Raw genomic sequence first — 22,958 nt, 5'->3', positions numbered from 1 at the left:
CCAACCGGAAAACAGGACGGTGGATTTATGTCTTGCAAGAACTTAGCAATGACGTGGGGAATGCTGTGGGTTGGTGAGATAGGATGGGAAGATGCTCGCATAGATATAGTGTGTGCATATATATACATAACCATATATATATATATATATATATATATATATATATACATACTGCCTTCCACCCAACTTTCCCCACTCCATTTCCCTCCTGTTCCTCACCCCCACTCCCACTTCCCAGCCATTCTTGTGACCTCCACCCCACCCCGTCTTCTGTCCCCCCACCCTCCCCTCTCCTTCCTCCCAACGCTCTCCGCTCTCCCCACCTCTCCTTCTCCGGAACTCTCCTTCGATTCTCACTCCACCCTCTCAAACAGCCCCCCTCCCTATTCCTCCTCAACACACTCCCCGTGTCAAAGGGATACAGGGTATTCCGCGGCTCTCTCACTCCTCGCAGTCATTCCTTCACAAGTGACACGTGGAGTAGGTAACACGCTCCCGTTCCCTCTTGAGCGGCGCACATTACTGAACCGTTGTGAAGGACTTTCCCGAGTCACAAGGAGGAAGAAGAAGAATTGGGAGAAGCAGACGGCGCGAGAATGGATACGCACGGAAGGTAAGAGGTGACTTCTCACTCTGAGTGAAGTTGTTTCCCCCCCCCTTCCTCCCGAGCCCGCCCAGGTAGGAAAAGTGTTCCGCCCTTATGAGAAAGACACACAATTTCCGATGTGATGTTGCATCCCGGAGTGACGTTGTTGGACGGGAAACGAGTGGACTCACTTCCTCAGGGTTTATTTTTCGGAGCAGGCGGCGGCGGCCGGTAGGCCGACAATAGTGGCCGAAATGCGCCGAAAGTGTCGACGCAAGCCTGTCGCGTGGCCTGAATACCCATTATTGTGCTTCCTTTGTCCCGCGTGACGACAAAGATACGGAGGAGCGGAAAAAAAGACCAAAAGACGCGGCTAAACCTTTAAATTTATCCTAAAATCGATCGTATTTACTTAAGCATCGAGCGTTTTTCTTTAAACATTTCTTACATTTGTGGTTTTTAAGGAACCTTTACTTAAAGGTGACGGTGTGTTACGTCCGATTGAGAGTTCCATCAAGTCACGCTGGAGTAGAATGTTATTGCTGTTAAATGTCTTGAAAGGCTGAGCAAGACTAGAGTCAGCATGCTTACTGAGACAAACCGAACGCCTAAAAATCAAATGGATCAGGTTTCACTAATGTGGGTTATCGAGATATAAGTCAAAATTCTGCTTTTATTTTCTTAGAGTCAACCAACTATGACCTTCATAAAAATGTTACGGTTAGGTTAAATCACGTGCATGCTATTATAAAATTATATTGCATTCATTCGCCCAAGGTATTTTGTCTATTAAACGTAGGTGTTTAAGGTCCCTAATGACTACTATATGCTATACTGCAAGAATTTCTGTGTCTGCCCTGAATTTTGTATTTCCTTCATTTCCTTGTAACTTCTGCCTACCTCATGATGTCTAAAAAACCTATTTTATTCCTTCCTCTACCCCGCTTACCTCACGTTATCCCTTCCAACACGGTATTTAACATCATACTAACTTCAATATTTCCGCCTCCCACTAAGTATTTCGAATTCCTCCGAGTAGCTTTCTCTCCTCGTCCACCCTTTTAAAAACGTCAGCTTTCGTCTTTTTCTTTACTGCACTACAACCTTGACATGATGGAAGAGTTTTTGGGTCCTGATGACCTCTAGAGCTGAGCTGTAGGGTCATCCATGCTAGATAGGCCAAATGGGAGCCAGAAAAAAGATAATACACGCAGCGTCTGTTCCCAGCAAATTTATCTGATCACAGTGTGTGTCAAGTCATTGAGTATGATGGTGTCAGGTCAAAAACACTATTTAAAAAGGCAGCGGAAAACCACCTCAGTTATAATTTCCATGATAATTATATTTTGCAAAAGGTTAGCAAATAAAAATACATGCAGTTATGAGAAATTAGAAAAAATAAAGTAGACCCCAGACAAAATGTTTATGAATGCAATTTTTTTTCTAATAAATCAACAGTCTCATACATAAAGCACCTTAAACCGTTCACAAAAATGCAGATTTTTTAACAATATCCTTTCGTGTTCTTTTAGACACATTTAATGAACAAGAATTTTTCTTTTCATTTTAGAAAAAGGTATTTTAGAATTTAAGGATTTTAATAAGGGAGAAATATGTATATACATTTGGGGAATGAGGTAATTTAGGAGGAAGCTCCTTTTAGTTTATCTTATATGTGATAGACGACTTGATCGTGGAAATTTTAGAGCGGTAATTGGGTTCCCCGTTGGAACAAAGAGAGAAGAGAGAACTTCGACGGGCATTTTTCCTACACCTAGTTTAACCTAAATTATGTTTAGTCAGTATAACTTTAAAGCTTCACGAAGACTTCCTCAAAAATATTAGGCAAGTTTTTCAATCTAGAGCCCCTAGAATATAGACTTCAACTTTAAATTTACGGGATGGAAAATGCAAGTTCATGCAATGTCCAATCTGAATGCTTTGCTCAAAGAGTTTCCTAAGGGGAAGACTAAAGTTAACTTTATTGCAAATTTGATGATTTCGCAATAGATTCTGTCGCTAGTGAGTGTCAGGAGCATGCTGTGTCGCCCAGTTTTACGCGAGGAAAATGATATTTTTTCAATTTTATTCAGACGACTTTCACTGGATATCAATAAAATTGAGTTTCACCTTTGAAGAATTAAAAACAAAAAAAATAACTTCATTCGATGCATTATCCACGCCGTACTTCAGTAGAAAAGTCTTTTACCTAAAGAAATGGTTAATATGCTTCTGGCTGTCATTGAAAAAATTTTCTTCTCTTTTCTCTTGAAACAAGTATCTTACGGAGACAATTAAATACCCAGCTGTCGCGAAGAATGAAGTTCATAAAAAAAAGCGCGTGGTCTTATCTGTTAACGGATAATTCATGTTTAACGAAACTTGTTACTCATGATTCTCACATACCACCAGAGAACAAAGCTATTGAACTAGTCATAATACTTCTGAAATGATCTATACTTACGGCTTCTATTCCTTTGATGGATAAACATAAAACACAATTTAACAGCAAATTCAATCATTTCATAGGTTTACCAACCCTTTAAAATATTTTTCATATTTCATATTGTTTCTTATTTAATATTTTAAATCAATAAGTAATTTGATTATTTTATTTAAAAGGGGAGAGAAAAAGATATCGGTTTAAACTTCGTATTATTTCCATTTGTGAATCAAATTTTTTAATGGATCTAGAAAAAGATACAAAATATTAGTGTAGTAAAAGTCAAAAGAAAATTAGATGAAAAAGATAGCTCAAAATAAAAATTAACTAAACTCAATGAAACCTACCCATTCGTATCAGATAGTAACAAGTAAAATCTAGATAGTTTATTCTTTGGCGGTTTCCGGTATATTGAAATATTCATTTAAATCAAGCAAAAGGAATTTAATTAGAAAAAAGTCAAGCATAGAAAGTCGCATGAATATTTTAGTATGATAGATTTATTTTGTCAGATTAAGAAACACCAGTTTAAAACTCCGAGATAATTTTATTCTTCATTATTTGAATATCTGAATTATATTCTTTCCGGGAACGTTCCGCCGCATACGAGTAAAGAAAACTTGAAGGTATTCAAATACAGGCCCAACGGTTGACAAACGTTCACAAATCGAGCATTATGGAGGTTGATGCATTTCTATCACCACGTGCCAAAGACCATCGCTCAATAGCACGGAGAAGGACATAAGTACTTCCAGTTTTTGGATTTATGCCGAATTTCTATCCCGCCTCTGCAATACGCAATAACCAGCACGGTAGAGGGAAGGGAATCCGCATTAAAATGAAAAAATAAGAGAATTTCAAGAATAGGAATAGAATACTAGTTTGTAAACTGAAATTATTCCCGTATTTTATAGCCAAGAGATTTGATCGATGTTTGCTACATTCATCCCAATTATTTTCACATATATTCAAGGAAAAAACAAAATTGAACCTTTACAGGAAATTCGGATTTATTGGCGTAATGTGTTAACCTTCCAATTAAAGAATGAACATATTAATATTACGGAATTTTATCAATTTTACTAATTTAACGTAAGATTAAAATCATTAGATTCAATTTATATATCGTCATTCTGATGCAATGCATTGTCGGTAATAATCTAATGTAAGCGATCTAATCAATGATTTAACAGCACATTGGTGAGAGAAAAACTCCACAATTACTCACGATAAACGTATTTCGTGGGAATATTAGACACCGGAGGCACAACGGAAGAGCAAAATTAATATTCGGTCGACTTAAAATAAATAAATATGTGCAAACTTATGCGCACGTTATCTCTTAATGGCTTGGTGGTATCCGATTAGACCATTTTAAAAACCAAAGAAAGAGTTTCCAACTTATAATTGAACCCCATTATCAGCAGTTATAGAAAAAAAACCCTATATGTATATATTTATTGGCAGGGAAGAACACGCCGTACAAATACGATTCCATTAAAGTAATAGTCTTCCTCTCAGCTGAACTCTCTCAAGCTTTAACTTCAGGCAATCACGCAACCCGCTTTACCGGAGTGTATCGCTGCGTTTTCTAGATAGTGGGAGAAGTGTGTCACGCGATGCGCCATGCTTGGGAGTCTGTCTCATTTGGCCTCACCGCAGAGCCAGCCAATTGCTGATTTCTCGCAATCAGCTACCGTGCACCCGCGATTAAACATTTTATCTTTTCGGATATCATTCCAACTTAAAATGAAAATAAATAAGCTAGGGGATGCATCAAGTTTTCTCGTAAAACTCTATTTATGTAATAGTTATACAAGTATTCGTGTCTAATATGTAATAAATAGAAGGTAATTAACCAGCAACTTATCAATTGAAACATTTGAATTGTCTCATCATTTAAGGACAATTTTTATTATTTTTCATTTAATGGATTTATATTTTCTTTAAATACCAAGAAAAATTATGCTTACACATGAGAGTAGAGCAAACCCATTAGAAATTGATAGTGTTTTCCTGCCGTTCCATGGTTATGCACACTATTCCAAATAAACGTACTTGTGGATGAAATACGGAAAATATTTTTTCATCAAAATTTTTCCAAATATTCTTCCGGTTTCTCAAATAAATTCTAGAAAATAATAGTTTCCTACCAGGATACACTCTAATGAAGAGCAATTAATTTTTAATCCTCTTTACATATTCCATCATAAATTACGAATCAAAACAGCAGAGAACTTTACATTTTCTGCTATTTTTATTCTCATCTAAAAACGGATTGCAAGAAATTAAAAAACCTATGTTTCAAACCTAGTGTCAAAAATCCATAGTCAAGTAATAAAATTTCGAATAATATTTTCTTTCAAAATTTAAAAAAAAATCTAAGAGAAATGCCGTAACACTAACTTCAGCGGATGACTCCGCGGAGGTGTGTGTTGCGAGATACGAGAAATATTACGAGAAATTTCACAGCGGCAAAATCATTCACTTAGACCGGAATTCCAGTTTAGGCGAATTATATGATGTTTCCTTTGTGCTGCCTCTCGAATTTCTTTCAGCAGGCTAAGGATGTGTATCAAAAGATTCATACATTTCGGAGTTTTATCAAACAGGATAAAACTTTATGTTATGTAATCCTCCAATGCTATCGCTAAGGGAAAACATTTATTAGAACGCCTATGTCACCACACATTTTATTCTTTTTTAATGGCATGAATCTGGCAAAACCACGTTGGCACACCACAGCGACAAGAAAAAAAGTCCATCTAGTGCCTTCCGTAGCCGCTAAATATTTTTCAAGAATTTCAAGAAAACTACTTGGTCCAGGAAATTTAATACGTCTTGTAGGCATGTCCTTCATCTTCATTTAAATACTCTGCCACATACCATTCGTACAATTGATCACATAAGCAGGCCAAGTACGAACAGCGTCTTTCTTGTGAACTGATAAAATTCAAACAAACACAATATAATCAAATATCTCTGATCCATTATGTTATTCATGTTGGAAAATAAACTATCTAAATCTCCCTATTATACACAAATGAATGACCTTTGAGAGCCCCAACAGAAACCGAAATGCATATATTTCATCATATTATGAGATGAATCAAAACGGTAAGTATGTCTAAAACTATATATATAAATTTACTTTTTAAAGTCCACTTTTTAGGTATCTGCAATTTTTGTACATTAGCGTAAATTGGTGTTGTGAAGAATTCACGTGAGTGGCACCAATGAGTAGATCCATTTTTTCTGGGTGACGTGCACAGAAAATGTAATGAGACAAATAATATTCACTACAATCAGGATCGGTCAAATTTGCAGAAGCAACAAACCACACTTTAAATAAGGAGACTCACTGCAACTGGAAATGTGGTGTTTCACGGCATACAGGCATGAAACTTTGAGAGGAAACCATTTAACGCACATAAGAATTCGACAATATTTTGTCTGGGATATCCTCATGACTTGATACTACAGCTAATTTATTCAGTGGACTTTTTTCCGTGATGGAGATTCTACAAAAAATTTGAAGTCTCTTGTGCTAATCCTAACTTCATAGACTTCTTTCTAATTCCCAATTCCTCTCTATCAATGTTTTCAACTCCTTTCATACTCCGTTTGGCGTACGATATCGCAATGCATGCGTGTAAGTGTATCAACTTATTAAAATTATAAAGTGCTAAAATCTAACTCCATTAGTTACTTATCAGTTAAATATCACTATCTTTATATTTGTTTTTACCTGCATACAGATATAATTTATCAATCGTCTGGAAATAGATACTGATTTGAAAGAGATAATACGGAATTATCTCGTGCGTATAGGACTTATGTTTGGCTGAACAAACATACAACTTCTGTCCATTTCCAATTCCCTCATCCCAGTTCTGAAAATTCAAAAAACCCACGAAGGGCATAATCTTTCTCAAAAAATCTAAATTACGCCATACGAACGGTGTTTTTAGGGTTTTACTCCTATATTTATGCCCGATCACCTCGTTGAGTGAACGTGTCACCATTATATATAAGGCGGAAATTCCCATTTGCGTGTTTTATTTTGCGAATTCTGGGTGTCTACGCTCGAAGTGCCAGGGCGGGGTTGGATTGAGGAAGAGCTGGAGGGGACTCGGAGAGACGACAGGAGGTAGTGGGAAAACGGTAGATTCAGATGAAGTGGAGTTGGGGAGGGAGAGAAAGAGGGGGGGAGGAAGATGAAATCCAACGAGATCCAGGATGGGGGTCGAGATGACATTGAGCCGGCGAGTAGCCAAAGAGGGGGAGAGCCCGAGTTTCCGAGATGCATCTCCTCTCTCATGTGGACCGTGTAAAGGAATGAGGGTAGCTAAATTAGCGCATAACTAATAATATAAGTCCCACCCCTACCTTATATCATTTTCCTTCCATAAAACGCTTCATTTCACACGTACCCGTATAAAAATATACTCTTCAAGTATTCCCTAAGGTCCTTCCATCTCCAGCAACGCGCTCCAATGTCAACTTCCATATTTTCCATCTACTGAGGAATTTTTGCACACTCGTGAAATTTTCCCATTTTCAGAATTTTCCCATTCCGGAGTTCCAAGCCAATAAAAATCAGCACACGCTGTTGCATTGCAATATCTGTTTCTCTCTCGCAAATTTCTAAAAATGACATATCCTTGAACTCGTTCGAGAAATGATTTCAGCAAAAAAAAGAATCCCTAAATAAGTCAATCATCCGATGGCCATGTGCAGCAGACGTAATAAATTTGCAGCTGTAACCAACTGGTAACCCTCCTAAAAAGAATAAATAGAGTTGACCGTAACCATTCCCTTTTATGGCTCAAATACAAGCGTCATTCATGAACAGATACTTTAAAGAGACAGGATTGAGTGATTCTAAGGTTTGTGTGGCTGTTAAAACCCCTCCATTTCTAAGTTACTAATCCAGATCTAAATATAAACGATAAACATTTTATGTGTGATAAATTACTAACTTCAGTTTCAGTTCAGTTCAAAATGCTACTTTATTCACAGCTAAAGAGTTAATGCATGTATAAAATTAGAATAAAAATTATATCAATGAATCGCCTATTTTAAATTGATCGTCTTCGCGGCATGGCCTCAGCTTTGCATCTAAAAAATTGGCAACTTTAAGGGAATCGAAGAGTAGCAGAAGGGATCAGGAACCAATAGAGATTTCAAAGTGCCCTGACAGTTTAGCCTGCCTCGTGCCGTAAATCCAAGTCTGAGAAATTCATTTAGTGGAAGAACTGTATCAATATTTGAGAGGGATTCGGATGGACGAACTTTCAAATAGTGTAAGGGAAATACCCTCAGATCGTTGATCAAGGGTTCTCTTAACTTATAATAGTTTTAATAGGAAGTTAAATTACAAAAGAAAATCACTCTGTAAAATACAATACCAATAATTGTAGGTCATCCGATTTCTGTTCAATTCGAAAAGAATAATATTACATATATTGATATTCATCGCATATGAATCTATAGAGATCATTCAATAATGAAATATATAAAGTATATGAAATAAAATTTAAGAAAAACCACATTAGTTGAATCGGAATAAATAAATGACAACGTGACTTAGATTTTCTATTAAAATGTCTCTGAATGCCAAATAATTTGAAGGCAAAAATATGACAACGTATTACTAAAACTATCCCCTGGATGATTAAAACTCTAAGGCTATGGAAAAGGCGAATATTTTTCAAATTTACCATCCACCACAGGACTGCATGTCATTTTTTCCATTAAGAGTGATCGCTATCGACCACCACTGAAATTTAAGTATATGTGAAGAAAAATTGTCTGGGTATTCAATGTCAAAGGTGATTCGCAAAGGAAATATACGACGGTTCAAGAAAGAGAGTGAGGGAGAGAATAAAGAGAGAAATTGAGAGCAGCTAGTATTTTCATTAACTTCCGCTGCTTACAAAAATACATCAGAAGCTTCAAAACATCTTTAAAAAATACGGTGTGCCACATGAATCACAGGAATAGAGTGGTTTAAGTTATAGCACAGACTCCAAAGCAAAAAACCGAAGCGAGACTATCAATTTAGTTTGACGCGAGATTACCGAATAAAATAACGAAGGAAAAAGAAATGTCTCGGCAGATAATTGTAAATGTAGCTGCTGGATAGATACCGAAATGCGGTAGCTTTTGAGAAAAGATATCAAAACCTACGTTCCATCTATATTCAATGAATCTGCTAATCGTTTATGAGCAAATAAGAAAATACTTACAAAAACATGTAAATGTAAAAAACACACTTTATCTTAATTATTAAAAGTTATAATGGTCTTGTTATTTTGAGACTTAAGTGTATTTGGGATTACATTCGCCAAACATTTTTATTTTTACAATCAATGCCTTGGAAAGATTCACGAAAAAGGCTCATTAAAAATCAGTTTAAAAATTAAAAAAAAATTGCATTACATTTATTATATTATTTACACCCAGCTGCTGGTTCATCAAAATATTCAGTAGTAATTTAACCGTGTACGAAATTTACGATTTCTCTCAGAGTAAGGCAATGATTCAAAGTTGTATTGCCAATAAAAAGTTGTTTCTTTAGTCGCAGCGATAGTGGAAAATAATGATATAAATGTTTATTTAAGTATGATTTGTAATAGACTGGCACTGCAGATTTTATTTTAACATATAAAATATAAGATGGTATGACCACTTACAACCTTTACCACCGTTATATTTTGAACCTCCTCGCTAATGTGCTAGTTCTATAAAAATAATACTGTATAATACTCCCTTATTCTTGTCATTTATATATTAACTGGGGAAAATTAAACCTTTCATGTCTGTTGCTCTATATAAAACATCAAAACAATGAAACAGTTTCGTACCTTGAATTTTCGCTTTTTTTCTTCTTTATTGTTCATAGTTCCAGTTGTAGTCCATAGCTTCATATCCCGATCTGTATCTCTCATCTCTTCTCTCATTTCATGACCGTCTGTTTTCATGCTCTTTCGGCCCACTGCACTGCCTCCATCCTTCTCGCAGGTGTTCCCTGAGGGAAAAGAATAAATGAATATGTAAGGGTCTGGTGCTCGCGATGAGAGCTATCTCCAATACGGCTGGATACATATGAAACTTGTCGGAGTCGAACACCTGTGGTTCCGTGTAAAAGTGTTCAACAGATGTGACGTTCCGACTATCGGAGTGGGATCATCGCACCAATTCATCCCCTTCCCAGAGCCAGGCATGGCTCCCTGAGAAAAATTAGTGCTGACATTTGGTCGTATTACTGACAGGCAGTGTAGCACGGCTAGAAGTTAAATACCATCAATATGTCCACCAGATGATACGTAAGTTATAGGTTTGAAAATCATATTCATAAAGAAAGTAGGTTTTAAAACACTCAAAAATCTTCATCACATCACGTTGAGCTTATAAACTGCATATACCATGCACCTATGATATGACCGTTTTCAGCTCATCATCGTTGAAACTCACTTGTATTCCGTCCGAAATTCTTATTCTGCTCCTTCCTCCCTCACACTTCCTTGTTCTCTACTCTATCACTCCCCATTCTACAACTCCTTCAACTATCAACTACCTATATATCTCTCCTCCATCCAATGTTTGTCTTCTTATTATTTCCTTTCAAAATAAAAAGGAAAGCCCAGTTAAACCTAACAATTGGAGGACATAAACTAGAGCAGGTGGAACAGTTTGCCGATCTGGGAAGTGTTTAGGACCAAGACGGTCAAAGTAGAAGGGAATTAAGAAGATTTACGTTAGGAAAAGAAGCGCTCACAATGAGAATGGAATTGATGGCAGGGGCAGTTAGAATATTAAAAAAATACTAGTGAAAACTTATATATAGATGGTGGTTTTTGACGTGACGTAAAAATAGTCGTTGAAGTAAGATTACCTGATTCAAAGATTAGACGCTTTTGAGACGTGGGAGCGGGGAAGGATGAAAAGTGTAAAATTGATAGAAAGGAGAAAAAAAAACAAGAATTACAAGGCATGGTACAAGAAGAGAGAGGGTCGTTGGGAAGAATGCGAAGGAGACAAGAAAAAAGGATGCCAATGATTTTGATTGACGGTGGACTATTGAAAACTGTGATAGAGGGGATAACATTTGGCAAGCAAGGTAGGAAGGGATAAAGGGAAGACATATTGGACGGAATGAAGAGAGGTAGAATTCTAGCGGAATTGAAGAACAATTTATTGTTGCGGTATTTTAGGGTGGCAGGCTGTGTCTTGTTATTCGAGGCTGAGAAATTAATAGCGTTTAGTCTGCGACCATCCAAAATCAACCTTGAACTGTATGCTACCAAATAATAATCTTTTTCTCTTAATGCCTTTCGAATGCATTTTGATCAAGATGGTACCATCTCAGATCGGAAGCCCAAAAGTTATGGTTTCGAATACCGCTTTGGCCATAGATACTGTAGTTTTTATAGGATTAGTCACTTCGGTTTAAGGGAATGGTAGCATGAATTTGGCAATCGGGGATACAATTAACCGACAATTTTACATATGCGACTCCTACTTCAAAATTATTCTTTTTACTTCCTCTCTACCCAGATTATATTTCACATTCTGTGCCAATGGCCGATAAATAATTCTCTGTTTTAGCAATATAAATTTGAGGCATCGCCATTCGCATGGGCGGATCAAAACACTACGGTGAGCAATACTACAAGGCTTTCACACGTCACGTAGAATTAAAATTTCCCCTGCGATTCGCTAGCCATACCATTCATGTTGGGCGCTTTGCGGAGATTCGTTTAAGTACACTATCCGTCGCTTGGAACGGTAAACCTCGCGCGCAGTGACTCAGTGGCGCTATTCGTTTACGGCAGGCCGGTGGCTGGGACCAACCTATGCTCAGCTCGCTCCGCCTCGCTCATTTTCTCTTAACCGGGCACTCATTAAAACCCGCAAATGGCCTCTGGTTCCGGAAACCTCCCTCAAGAGCTACTTTTACCATGGGTTCATGACGACGGTTAAATCCTGAATCTGGGAGGTAACGAACGAGGAGAAACGATGGGAAGGTTTGGGAAGAGACGCAAAAGATGGACCGGAAGACGGAAAGAGGTCAAAAGAGGGAGACGAGCTAGACAAAGATGAAGGAGAAGCGAAGACGGAAGGGATCCTGAGGAGAAGCCATAGATATAAAGGTAATGGAGAGGAAAGTCTCACTTCGTCGTCAAGTCCAAAGCAGAACGCGTATTTTTTTGGCCGCTGAAAAGAAATGGGAGGAGTGAATAGCTTAAAAGAGTCGGGTGAACACGCACAAAAAAATAGGCAAGAGGGGTCGTTAGCAGTTGTTCCCGGCTTTCTCGTTCTGGAGAACGACGCGCGCATTTTTACCAAAGAACAGACTTTGCTCAGTCATATTTTGAGTCGAGTCTTTTGAGCTCGAGCCTCAAGTTAATTATTTTTATTCACCAAAAAGCACAAGGGCTTTCTTCAAAGTTTCGTTCTTAATGGGCATTGAAAGTATGCTTGAAGGAAAAAAATACATTGCGGCATGCATGCATAACTAATTAAAGGAAGTCAGCCAAAATTAAACCGAAACCCAACAGGAAGGTTATAAACTGCTTTGCAACATCCATTTCAGTAAACTTTAGTATAGAAAATTAAATTATTCTTTTTTTTCTTACACCAAAGACAAAACATCAGTTGATTATTCTCGCACATTGTCGATTTATTTTTTTATCACAAAAGAATCACATTTTACTATTTTTAATGTTTTTCCTCTGCATAGTGAATTCCATTCTTTTGACACCAATACTTCGTGCAATTTATTATAGGTAACTCACAATTTGAGTAGTACCTAATGGTAAAAGGGTAATCAAGTGTTTCTGCCTTTATTTTTTAGAAACAAGATAAAAGTTTCAACTTGATATAACATCTAAAATCCCTTCTAAAGTGTCATACGAAACTCGTTAATGTGCATGTTGATTTAACATATTTGTTTTTTGAAGCATCCGCAGCCTTTTCACAGTGGACATTTTGTACTGAATTCTTGGGAGACTAAGCGGCGAAAAGAAAGTTCTCCACCGATATACTACTAAATATGGCATTGAGAAAAAAGTATCAAACAATAGTCGATACACGATTAATTCAATTCTCAGTCGTCCTTCTTTGTGCATATTTTTTGTCTCTCGTGAGTGTTTCCTAGACAGTTAAAAGCTTATCCTGGTAAAAGAGTTAATGATGGTTAAGTTATTTCAGCGTGCATGTAAAATCTGATCCTCATGTCTGTCAGTTCTAACTAATAGCCTATTTTGAGTTGCATATATCTACATGTCTACATCTACTCAAATACACCGCTAAGATGGTGTGTGCCAGGGAGCGCAAGTACCAAGCGGAAAGGGCTAGGGATGAGGAAGAGGTATTTTAGGGGACAGGGAAGGAGGAAAGAATAAATATCTGTATAAAACCTCTGAAAAAACGCGGAAGATGGCTATCGTAGGTAAAATCCACGCCAACGCACACGCATGTAAACATGATAGCGCCAGTTTTAGTTTTAAATAAATCTTAATTTTACCCATTACAGAAGCTTTCTAGTATATTAAAGGAGATGGGATAAAAATAAACATCAATTACTTATATGAGATACAGCCACCATGCTTAGACAGGGACTGGGAGGAGGAGAAAACATTAATTAAGCTACGGTCATGAAGCTTGAGGTTCCCATGTCATATGAGAAAATGTATGGCAAAAGGATTATGTATTTGGCAAAAGGTTCCTTAAACAAGTCCATGGCTCCTCTTGATCTGTGAGAGAAAAATAAATCTCTTTTGTCCGACCAGCTCCACTTTGAGAAAGGGATGAAAAATCGCAAGCATTGAGTTAATGAAGATATAGGTCCTGGAGTTCTCATTGTAATTAAAATCGTAACCGTAGTTAAATCACGAATTTTTTATTCATCAAGCGGACGGATGGACGTCATACCATTTAGTAAAATTGTTGATAGTTTTTTAAGGGACTCATTTAGATTTGTATAAATTGCTACTAAAAGCAATGGAATTTGGAATAATTTAAACGGATGCATACGAGTGATAGAAATGAACGGTGTTAAGCAGAGAAGTTAGACAAGGGTATCTGTTATCGCCTTTACTGTTCAAGGAAATTTAGAGGAAATGGTAAGACTGGAATGTGAAGATCTGGGGGTAGGAGTCTAATTGTAAGAGTAGATTAAGTAAGATTTTTTTTTAAATAATGAGGATAACACAAATGTTGTTAGCTAGGTAATCAGCCAAGCGATTGTAGGCATAGCGGAACACATTACAAGATGGGTACTATGTTTTGGATAACTGTATGGGAGACCATAATACAAGACGAGTAATAATACCAAATTAACGAGTATAGACTACGTTACTCTAGCGGGCTCTGATTAGAACGAGTTATTCGTAATAAAACAAAATGAAAAAATACAAATTTCTTTTCCATATCACTTATCAACGTCTGACATTGTATAATGTGTTCATGAAATTTGACTCCAAACAAAGAAAATAATATGGAGTAGTAGTAGTAGTAGTTTTTGAGGGGAGGCGACCGACAGCTAAGGTCATTTGCGCCATAGGGGAAGGACAGGAAAGGATGAAGGGTGGAGAGAAACCCGGCGTCGGCATTAGCCTACTCTTTACGAAAGGCGCCAAGGGGTCCGCGGCTTAACGTCCCATCCGACGGACGGCGTACTCACTCAAAGTGCCCTCCACAAAGCACCTCAAGTAGGGATCGAGATACCTCTGAAAAATATTCAACACCGCCGGGATTTGAACCCGCGCCCTCGGGGTGGGAAGCCAGTACGTTAGCCCCCGCACCATCTCGATCCCCAAATAATATGGAATATTTGGAAATGTGACAACAGCGAAATACGGAAAAATACCTGTTTTGAGAGGAATTAAATGGAATGAGTGTTAGATAGAGGGGAAGAGAAGTGTGCCATTCAATAAGTCCTCATAAATTCCAGGAGAGACGCTCATGGTATCAGAAAATGTTAGTCTCATCTCCATTTAGTAAGCCTTTTCTCTCATCAGACTACTGCTAAAGATTCAGCTATATCCATCACGTGGTTTCATTTTCACAGTCGATTGAAGCAACCAACCTTTGTTTATTTAGAACAATGGGAAAAATGCGTTTTGTACGGTATTTCCCACACTTCTATATAAAAGGCTTAACACCGAGTGAGGTTAAAGCCGAGTCGGATGAAATTCATGGCACATCTGCTTCTGTGTTTTGCGACTGTTTACAATTGGCCATATGAGTTTAAACGTGGCCTTGCATCCACGTATGATGAACAACATTCGGGACGTCCGGTGGAAGTGGCTTTTTTACACATGTGAAATTAAACTCGAGTTGTTTCGTGCAGGTATACAGGTTGAAGAACAGAATCAATTGAAGGATTTGTTGTGAAGACGAAATACACCTACGATGCAAGGGGACATTCTGACAAATTCAATGGACCGATTGCAGCTATTTTTATGAGACCAGTCGAACTTTTTATTAAGCCACTTTCACTGCCGACGGCTTCCACAAAAAGGGAGACAATTACATTCCCAGAACACGATTCAACTTTAAATATTGATAACTGCACCTCAAACTAACAGTCGCACTCCATTGCCGCCGCAATCATAGTTTTCCATATTTATAATCACGCTTGTCAGTGGTTACACAAATAAAAAAATCATAAGGTTACTGACGTTTCCATGATAACATAAAGATCTTAAATGATACGGTAGTGGAATTGAGTTGTCTTCATGGAAAATCGATTTCACGCAGCTGTTACTGAGACCGCTAACAAGCTCGTTCACCTTTTTTGCCTCCAATAAGATGGCACTTGGTTTCTAATCGAAGCATTTTGGAGGATCGCCAAAGACGCAATCCAGTCATCCCTGGTCGACTGAAAGGTGAACTCTGTATACACCATTACCGATTTAAAATTCCATTCACTAATATCGTATTTCTGTATTTTTTCGGGACGGTAAATGTAATCCCCGGAATCATTAAGAGAAGTTAAATAACAAGAATGCATAAAATACGAGTAAGGTTCATAAAATGTGCAAAAAACCTATAAGTGGTCTGGATCTAACAATTAACAGGAACTCTTTCATTTTGAGCAATGCTACATGCTTGAGCAGTCCTCCTTAGTGAGCACCTCCTTATTGACAGTAGATTCCTTGTTTCGCACAATGTTGACGCTAGTAGAAATATTCTGCTGTATCAAATTCATTCCTTGTATCCACGGACTAACTAAAATCAATTATTTATGCTGGGAAGGAGAGAGCGGGACCCAGAAGAATGTATTCTACCCCTTGCAAAGTATCCCCTTCACAATGCATTTGCTTCTACTGATTGATACTCATCTTCACGAGTCTCGCCATTTGGGTTCATAATGGCAACCGCTGGTCCGTAATGTATTTTAAATGGTGCGAGAAACTGGATTCCTTCTAAAGTATTTTGGACAGCTCGTCGTATATCAGTTCTTCCGTTCATTTTCATCTTGTCCAAATTATATTTCAGCCCTAAAGACACATGTTCATGTGGTTTAACATTTGTTCTAGTCTTTGCAACAGAGAATCATATTCAATTCAATGACTTTCCTTTGATCATGCTCTAATTGCAGGTTTTTTCCAAATATTCTGGATTTTTGTGCATATTCTCATATTTTTTCAAATAGACAATTAGATATTATCTTAATGCAGTTTTTTATCATTACAAAATATTTTAAATCATGGTATACGTATATAAAACTATAATATGGATAAACATATAGATTTCCCCAAGTCATCACATTAAATCATTTATTTATTTTTAAAATAATTTCAATTCCTAAATACTATCATACTCGTTATATTTTTTTAATTGAGCATTCAATATTTTTGTAATTTTCAGAATTACTGGGTGATTGGATTGTACTAAATAAATAGGTGACGATGTGCAGGTATGATGCTTAGATATTATTTTTAATGCAGGTCTGTATATATATATATATATATATATATATATATATATATATATATATATATATATATATATATATATATATTTAATTGCACTGTAGGTAATTGCGTTCTATTACAATAGCGAAGGAAAATAATTAGCGGTGTATCCCACCACGAATATTTTATAAATCACGTTCGCTGTAATGGTAATCATCTATTTGAGAGCCATGACTGAAATTATACGGGAACCCTTAAAACATTTTTGACTCAATTACAAGCTTCTCACTTACAGACTGCGAGGGCATGTTCCCCTAGTAAACAAGTCGAGGAGATGAGATATTTTCAGAGTCACTGGCGGCCAATTCATTCTAAATTTAACTCTTTGTAAACGATCGATTCCCATGACTTTGCCGAATTCCAAACGCATTTGCAAGAGTCAACAGGTCTTCAGCAAACAACTCCTTAATATCAGCGTAGGAATGTTTGATCAAATTGTTTACACAGGTCACCGCTATAATCTGATTTCAGGATGTAATACGTAAACTATAGCGATGTGACCTTGTGAAGAAATAGGCAGACGATCCAGAGTTTACTAAAGCTTCAAAAGTAGAATTTTTTACTAATCCGCAAATATTTCAGTTAAGATTTTAGTTTTAATCTGGCATGTTCAAAATGGGAAACCAATTCAAATGGGAAGAAAATTATTTTATGCCACATCTAATTCCTAAAAAAAATAACTTATAACTTTTACGCACAACTTATAATCACTTAAAATTTCAACAACTGCACAGATTGAAACAAATCAACAGCAAGCTACAATGAATGGCATTGTTAGCAAACAGCAAGATTCGTCATTCAAGGAATTATTGTCAATAACAGTCAAGATACAGGATGAATGTATATAATGCTTGTCCGTCTCATTTTCGCTCACAAGAAGGTGTTAGGACACAATAAATAAATTATAAAAAATTTTAGACGAAACCCACGAGGTGAGCGTTATTAAATAACATAAATAGTATTAAGGTTTTGGAGATTCAGAAACTCTCTTACCTTCAAAGCCCATTTTTATTTTATTTAGAGGTAAAAAATCTGCCATTACCGCACTTTGCGGAAATAAACTTGTGCAATGGCTGTATTAAGGTTTATTTTCCCTCCAAAAAATTAACAATTAAGAAAATTTTATTAACTCGCAATGTAAATATTTAACCGCATTATTATTTAATAGCGTAACTCCGCAATCGAAACACGACAATCGAAACACGGCAATGCTCAATTAAACTACAAGATGGTGCGAATACTATTTTTCGGTTTGTGTTAGATTCCGCTGAATAGAAACCCTTTCGAAACAATCACGAAAGGAGCTCGGCCCAATAAAAAAAATGTTCGAGGCTGTGTCAAGAGCACAACTTGTTTCACTTCGCACGTAATTCACCCCATACTCTGACATTGAGCAGTCCCGAATTTTGCGCGCCATGCATTTTGTGTTCAAGACCCACATGAGTTGCCAATTCACGCCTTCTTGCCCGAGGCTGACAGCTTCGGGTTTGAGAAAAGCACCAAAGGGCTTCCCGATACGAGAAATGCCGGAAACGACTTAGGCAGGTCATTAACTCACTACCTGGTCCTTGTTTACGGAGTGAGCCCATCTCACCGGAACTGAGGTGGGCGACTCCACGATCCCCCAAGCAAGACCCCCTGAATAACACCCTCAAAACTCCCTTACAATCGCCTCGAGTGTGTGTTTGGGGGCTGTCCTAAAATTGCGTAAGCCTTTCAGAGGGAGCGGGGATGTGCCATTTCATTACGTTCCATTGCTAAGGGTGGATGGAGGTTTTAAAAAGCATCTTACGTATTATTTCTCACTGTATTTTTCATCAATCTTTTATGAAGAAAGAATTTTAATTATTCTCCTCTATCACCAAAGAAAACATGTGTAGATGCTCGTTAGCCAAACTGCGGCTTCAGAATTACTTTAAGAATTATCAACCTGTTAAAAGATTATCGAAGTGCTTTTTTTATTTCACACAATATATCCTGATGCCAATTCAATTTTTAAAATGTGTACTTCATGGTAGCGAACTCTTTTTTTGGAGCGAACACAATTAAATGATCAGCAGAAAATCGTGGCGAAAAACGCTTTCGACAAAATTCAAATTTAAAGTTTTTTATTAAGGTGGATGTGAATTCATGAGATTTCTGAATGAATAACGTATGATGCATACATTCTGCTGGTAGCAAGGGATATCCATCACGCAAAGTAGAAATTGCGCCTATTTGCATATTGCGACAACTTACACCGCCATAACTAACAAATTTACCGTTAAAATGCCATCATGGGATCAGTGAACGACCCTCTCCATTGGCATCTCCCTCCGAAAATGAAAAAATACGGACCAGAATTGCGAATACGAAGACGGAATTCAATGATTCTCTTCTTCTTTCCAAAGAGCATTTCTTAACAATAAGTGACGCAATCGGGTAATCAATTATAGCAAGAATTAATAGATTTACGGCAAAACAATCAGTCAAGATGTAAGTCACTATCGTCCTCCCTCGTTGGCATGCATCTGTTGATGAAATGAAAGCGTGGATAGGGGGATTTTTTCTGAGGCAAAGGAGCGCACGGAGGGCCAGGAGCGTGATGAAAGATGCGCGCGTGGGAGAGATGAGACGGGGAAGATAAAAGAGGGAGAAGGTGGAAGCGAAAGGGGGGTGGGTGGGCGGTAAGCGGAGAAGGTGGGCGAAGGTGACGGCCGAAGGAGACGTGGTGAGGGTAGGAGGGGTGGAGTTTCGGAGAGGACGATGGCGTTGGCAAGACATGTCGGAAGCGATGGAGTCGGTCGACCTGCGGACGCAGGCACCTAAATAGGGATCACTTTCTATTTCTGCCACCTACTTCCCGGAGTCGCCATCATCGCGCGCATCCCCCTCTTCACTTCCTCCTCCTCCGCCTCCTTTTTCCCTTCCTCCCCCCACTCCCACATCAACCTTTCTTTCATATCTCCCCTCCCAATTTATTTAGCCCCGTGAAACCGCCCGTCTACGTACTCCTCCGAGTTTCCCCACACGACCTTTCTTCACGGATGTTTCGGTTTCGACGGGAAGTAAATGCGGGCAGGAGATGCAGCACGAGAGAGCAGAGCCCTCGTCGAGGAACGAGGTTCTCGCCTCACTGAATAATTAACTGGACTACCCGCGCAGCCAAAGACCACAAAGGTGTTCTTTCTCAAGTTTCCGTGTTTTGGGAAAGCTTATTTAATCTTTTACTGTAATTACTAACTTCGTTTGCCAGGCAATACCCGTGATTTGTGTGCCAAGCGGTTTGAGATTCCCTTGACTAGTACTCGACTTTCCTAGAGGTCAGAACTGACGTGAGTGGGGAGTTGAAACTAAGTGGGGTGTTTACTTCTGGCACCAAGGAAAGTACGTGGCCCCCACAGTATATCAGTTACAAGCTAGATATAAAAATATTCATTAAATTAGTAAAGCGGCTAGATTGTTAGAATTGGGGAAGAGGGGGATTATCGCGGACCGTAGATTAAATGGAGCAGATCGCCTTTCAAAATGTTAAATATATATTTCATAACATTTCGTAACATATTGAGATGAATTTTAGTTTTAAGGTGAAAATATAACCAAAAAGCAGACAGATTATATATGTCATATTTTCCCCGAGGTATAACTTACCAAAATTAGTCATAGTATTCTCTTAGGGGAATAATCTGACAGGCTAATTAGTACAATTGCAGCTATTTTTGTGCTATTAAATTATGTGACTGAGCAGCAAGTATATTACAGGAAGCTCACTACCTCTTATTTTATCAAAACCAAATTATGCTTATCAGTTCACATAAACGGTACCAGTTCAAAACAAGAGTAACAATGAAAGCTTGATGTAATGACATTTGTAATTTCAGTTGCTCCTGTTATATGAATTATAAATCTTTACAACTATTTGCTGGAGTTTTTAAATACTTGATGCGAATCGTGCGTACCAAATTTATTGTCAAATATCTAGTTCCTGGCATCACTATAGTGCACTGAATCTCACCATAATGATACTAGGATGCCATGTAAATGTAGAGGCAGATCATGGGCCCTGATAAAATAGGTGACACTTCCAGGGAAATATTTAAAATGGTTCTATCGTCGCAAAAATCACTGCCAGTATAGCAAAATCAAGTTAAGCAATCCAAAATTTCGACAGAAAAAATTTTTACCAGCATCAATTAGTTTGAAAATTAATATATACATGGAAAAGTATACCTCACGTCCAGTGTACTAACAAATCCTTCAATGCGCCTCCAAAGTGGCGGCTCGCAGCGTATTGGAGTAATGCAAATCCAAAAGTTCAGAAGGAAGGAAGAACAGAAGAACTTCGGACTCTAAACGTATTTTTTGACTGACCTAGTATCATAGTTGTTGGTCTATTATTTTGTATACCCACAGTAAATCAGGCGGAGGCTTTTTCTCAGCACTCCAATACAATGGTACGTGAAGTCTTCTACCGAAACTCGAAAAATTGCCTCTACCGGGAGTTGAACTGAACCTTGGGCTGGGAATTCCCAGAGATCGGATCACTGCTTACGCAAAGCCTATTAAGCCCAAAGCGATATTTGCTTACCAACGAGAATACTAGGCCGAAAGTTGTATACCCTCCGTTGATTTTTTCTGTGAGATGCTGGCCTGCTGCGTTCGTGAAAATTATCGTTTTTTTTTAGCTTTTCCGGTAGTTTTCGGTGGGAATTTTCTCTTCCTATAAGTTTATCTGGCATTGGAAATGATTGAATAAATACCTTCTGCGATAAAACTTAGTTTCCGGATAGATTATAACGTGGAGGGGGTGTGTAAGGCATATGTGGTTCCCTCCCTTCAAGAACCCACTCAGCAGCTGAACGGATATGGGCTCAAGGATGACTCGGCGAAACCTCATCCAAACACAGACTAAGCTCCTGCCAAAGGGTAAATTCATGGTTATCATTTTGTCAGGGAAACTTTTGGCGACAGGGGGGAACACATTTACTTCCGATGGTGACCACCTACTTTGTGCAGGGGTTCATGCGAGATGCGTTCTAACGTCTCACCACCGAAGTGCAGAGGTAACGGCTTTGGTATTTTCGGGAAGTATGTCTTTTCAAGCATTACTAAGGTTTACCTACTACCCCATACTGTTCCTTTGTTGCACACTCTTGCTCTACATTGCCAATGGAAGAGGGGGTATGTGACGTCGTTGCTTTTTATCGGATACAGTCTCACTCGATCTCTCTACAGAATCACGAAATTGATGCCCCATAGATGAAGAAACCTTTTTACTTCTAAGATATCAACGATGCATCGAAAATACGTCGACATTAAATAAATGGGAAACATTGTTTTATCGCATTTGAATATTTTAAGTCAGAGATTTGAATTAAAAAAAGGAACAAAAACAAGAGTAAAATAAATTTCCAAACTTAGGGAAGTAGTTTTTTAAGGTAAAGATTTTGGACCTAGTACAGGTGCATTTGGGGGCGAAGATTCAAAGATATCAATGAGAAGCCAAAATAAAAGGGGTAAAAAAGATTTATCCCAAAGATTTATAGGGAAGAGCATGCCAGAATATTTCTTTTGACCGGGTCGTTCGTAGGCATTTAGAATAATATATCAATCACCAATTCAAGAAGAGTAAAATGTTCAAAATCTTAATTTCATCCATCACATCTCTTTCGGAATTTTCATTCAATACTCCACACTTTCACTACACCAAAATCGTCTGATACCAAGATCATATGCGGAATAATTTCACCGTAAATGAAATACAGGAACACGCTAATTGTTTTATTCTTATTGTGTTTCCGTGCTTAACTTAAGATTGTCGAAGTATAAATTGTATTCGTTTTAATTTGATTACCACACATTCTGATCGCTAAATCCATAGCTAAATGTTCAAATACGTATCTTTAGATGGTGACGGGCCAGATACGTGAACTGATTGGCTCCATTTCGAGGCACTTAC

General features: G+C 37.9%; 1 protein-coding gene across 1 annotated transcript in view; it reads left to right on the top strand.

Annotated features, from left to right (window-relative positions):
- The first annotated feature begins 458 nt into the window (after positions 1-458).
- LOC139696694 (glycine receptor subunit alpha-2-like) overlaps positions 459-22,958 on the top strand; it is a 46,869-nt gene continuing 24,369 nt past the window's right edge. The window contains exon 1 of the mRNA XM_071595529.1: positions 459-613. Coding sequence (XP_071451630.1) covers positions 597-613 — 17 coding nt within the window. The 5' untranslated portion in view covers positions 459-596. The remainder of the gene's footprint in view (positions 614-22,958) is intronic.

Source organism: Hetaerina americana, unplaced genomic scaffold (genome assembly GCF_022747635.1).
Source record: "Hetaerina americana unplaced genomic scaffold, ioHetAmer1.1.p SCAF_7, whole genome shotgun sequence".
Taxonomy (NCBI): domain Eukaryota; kingdom Metazoa; phylum Arthropoda; class Insecta; order Odonata; family Calopterygidae; genus Hetaerina; species Hetaerina americana.
The sequence above is the reverse complement of the archived record's forward strand: the minus strand, read 5'-3'. Positions and strand labels throughout refer to the sequence as shown.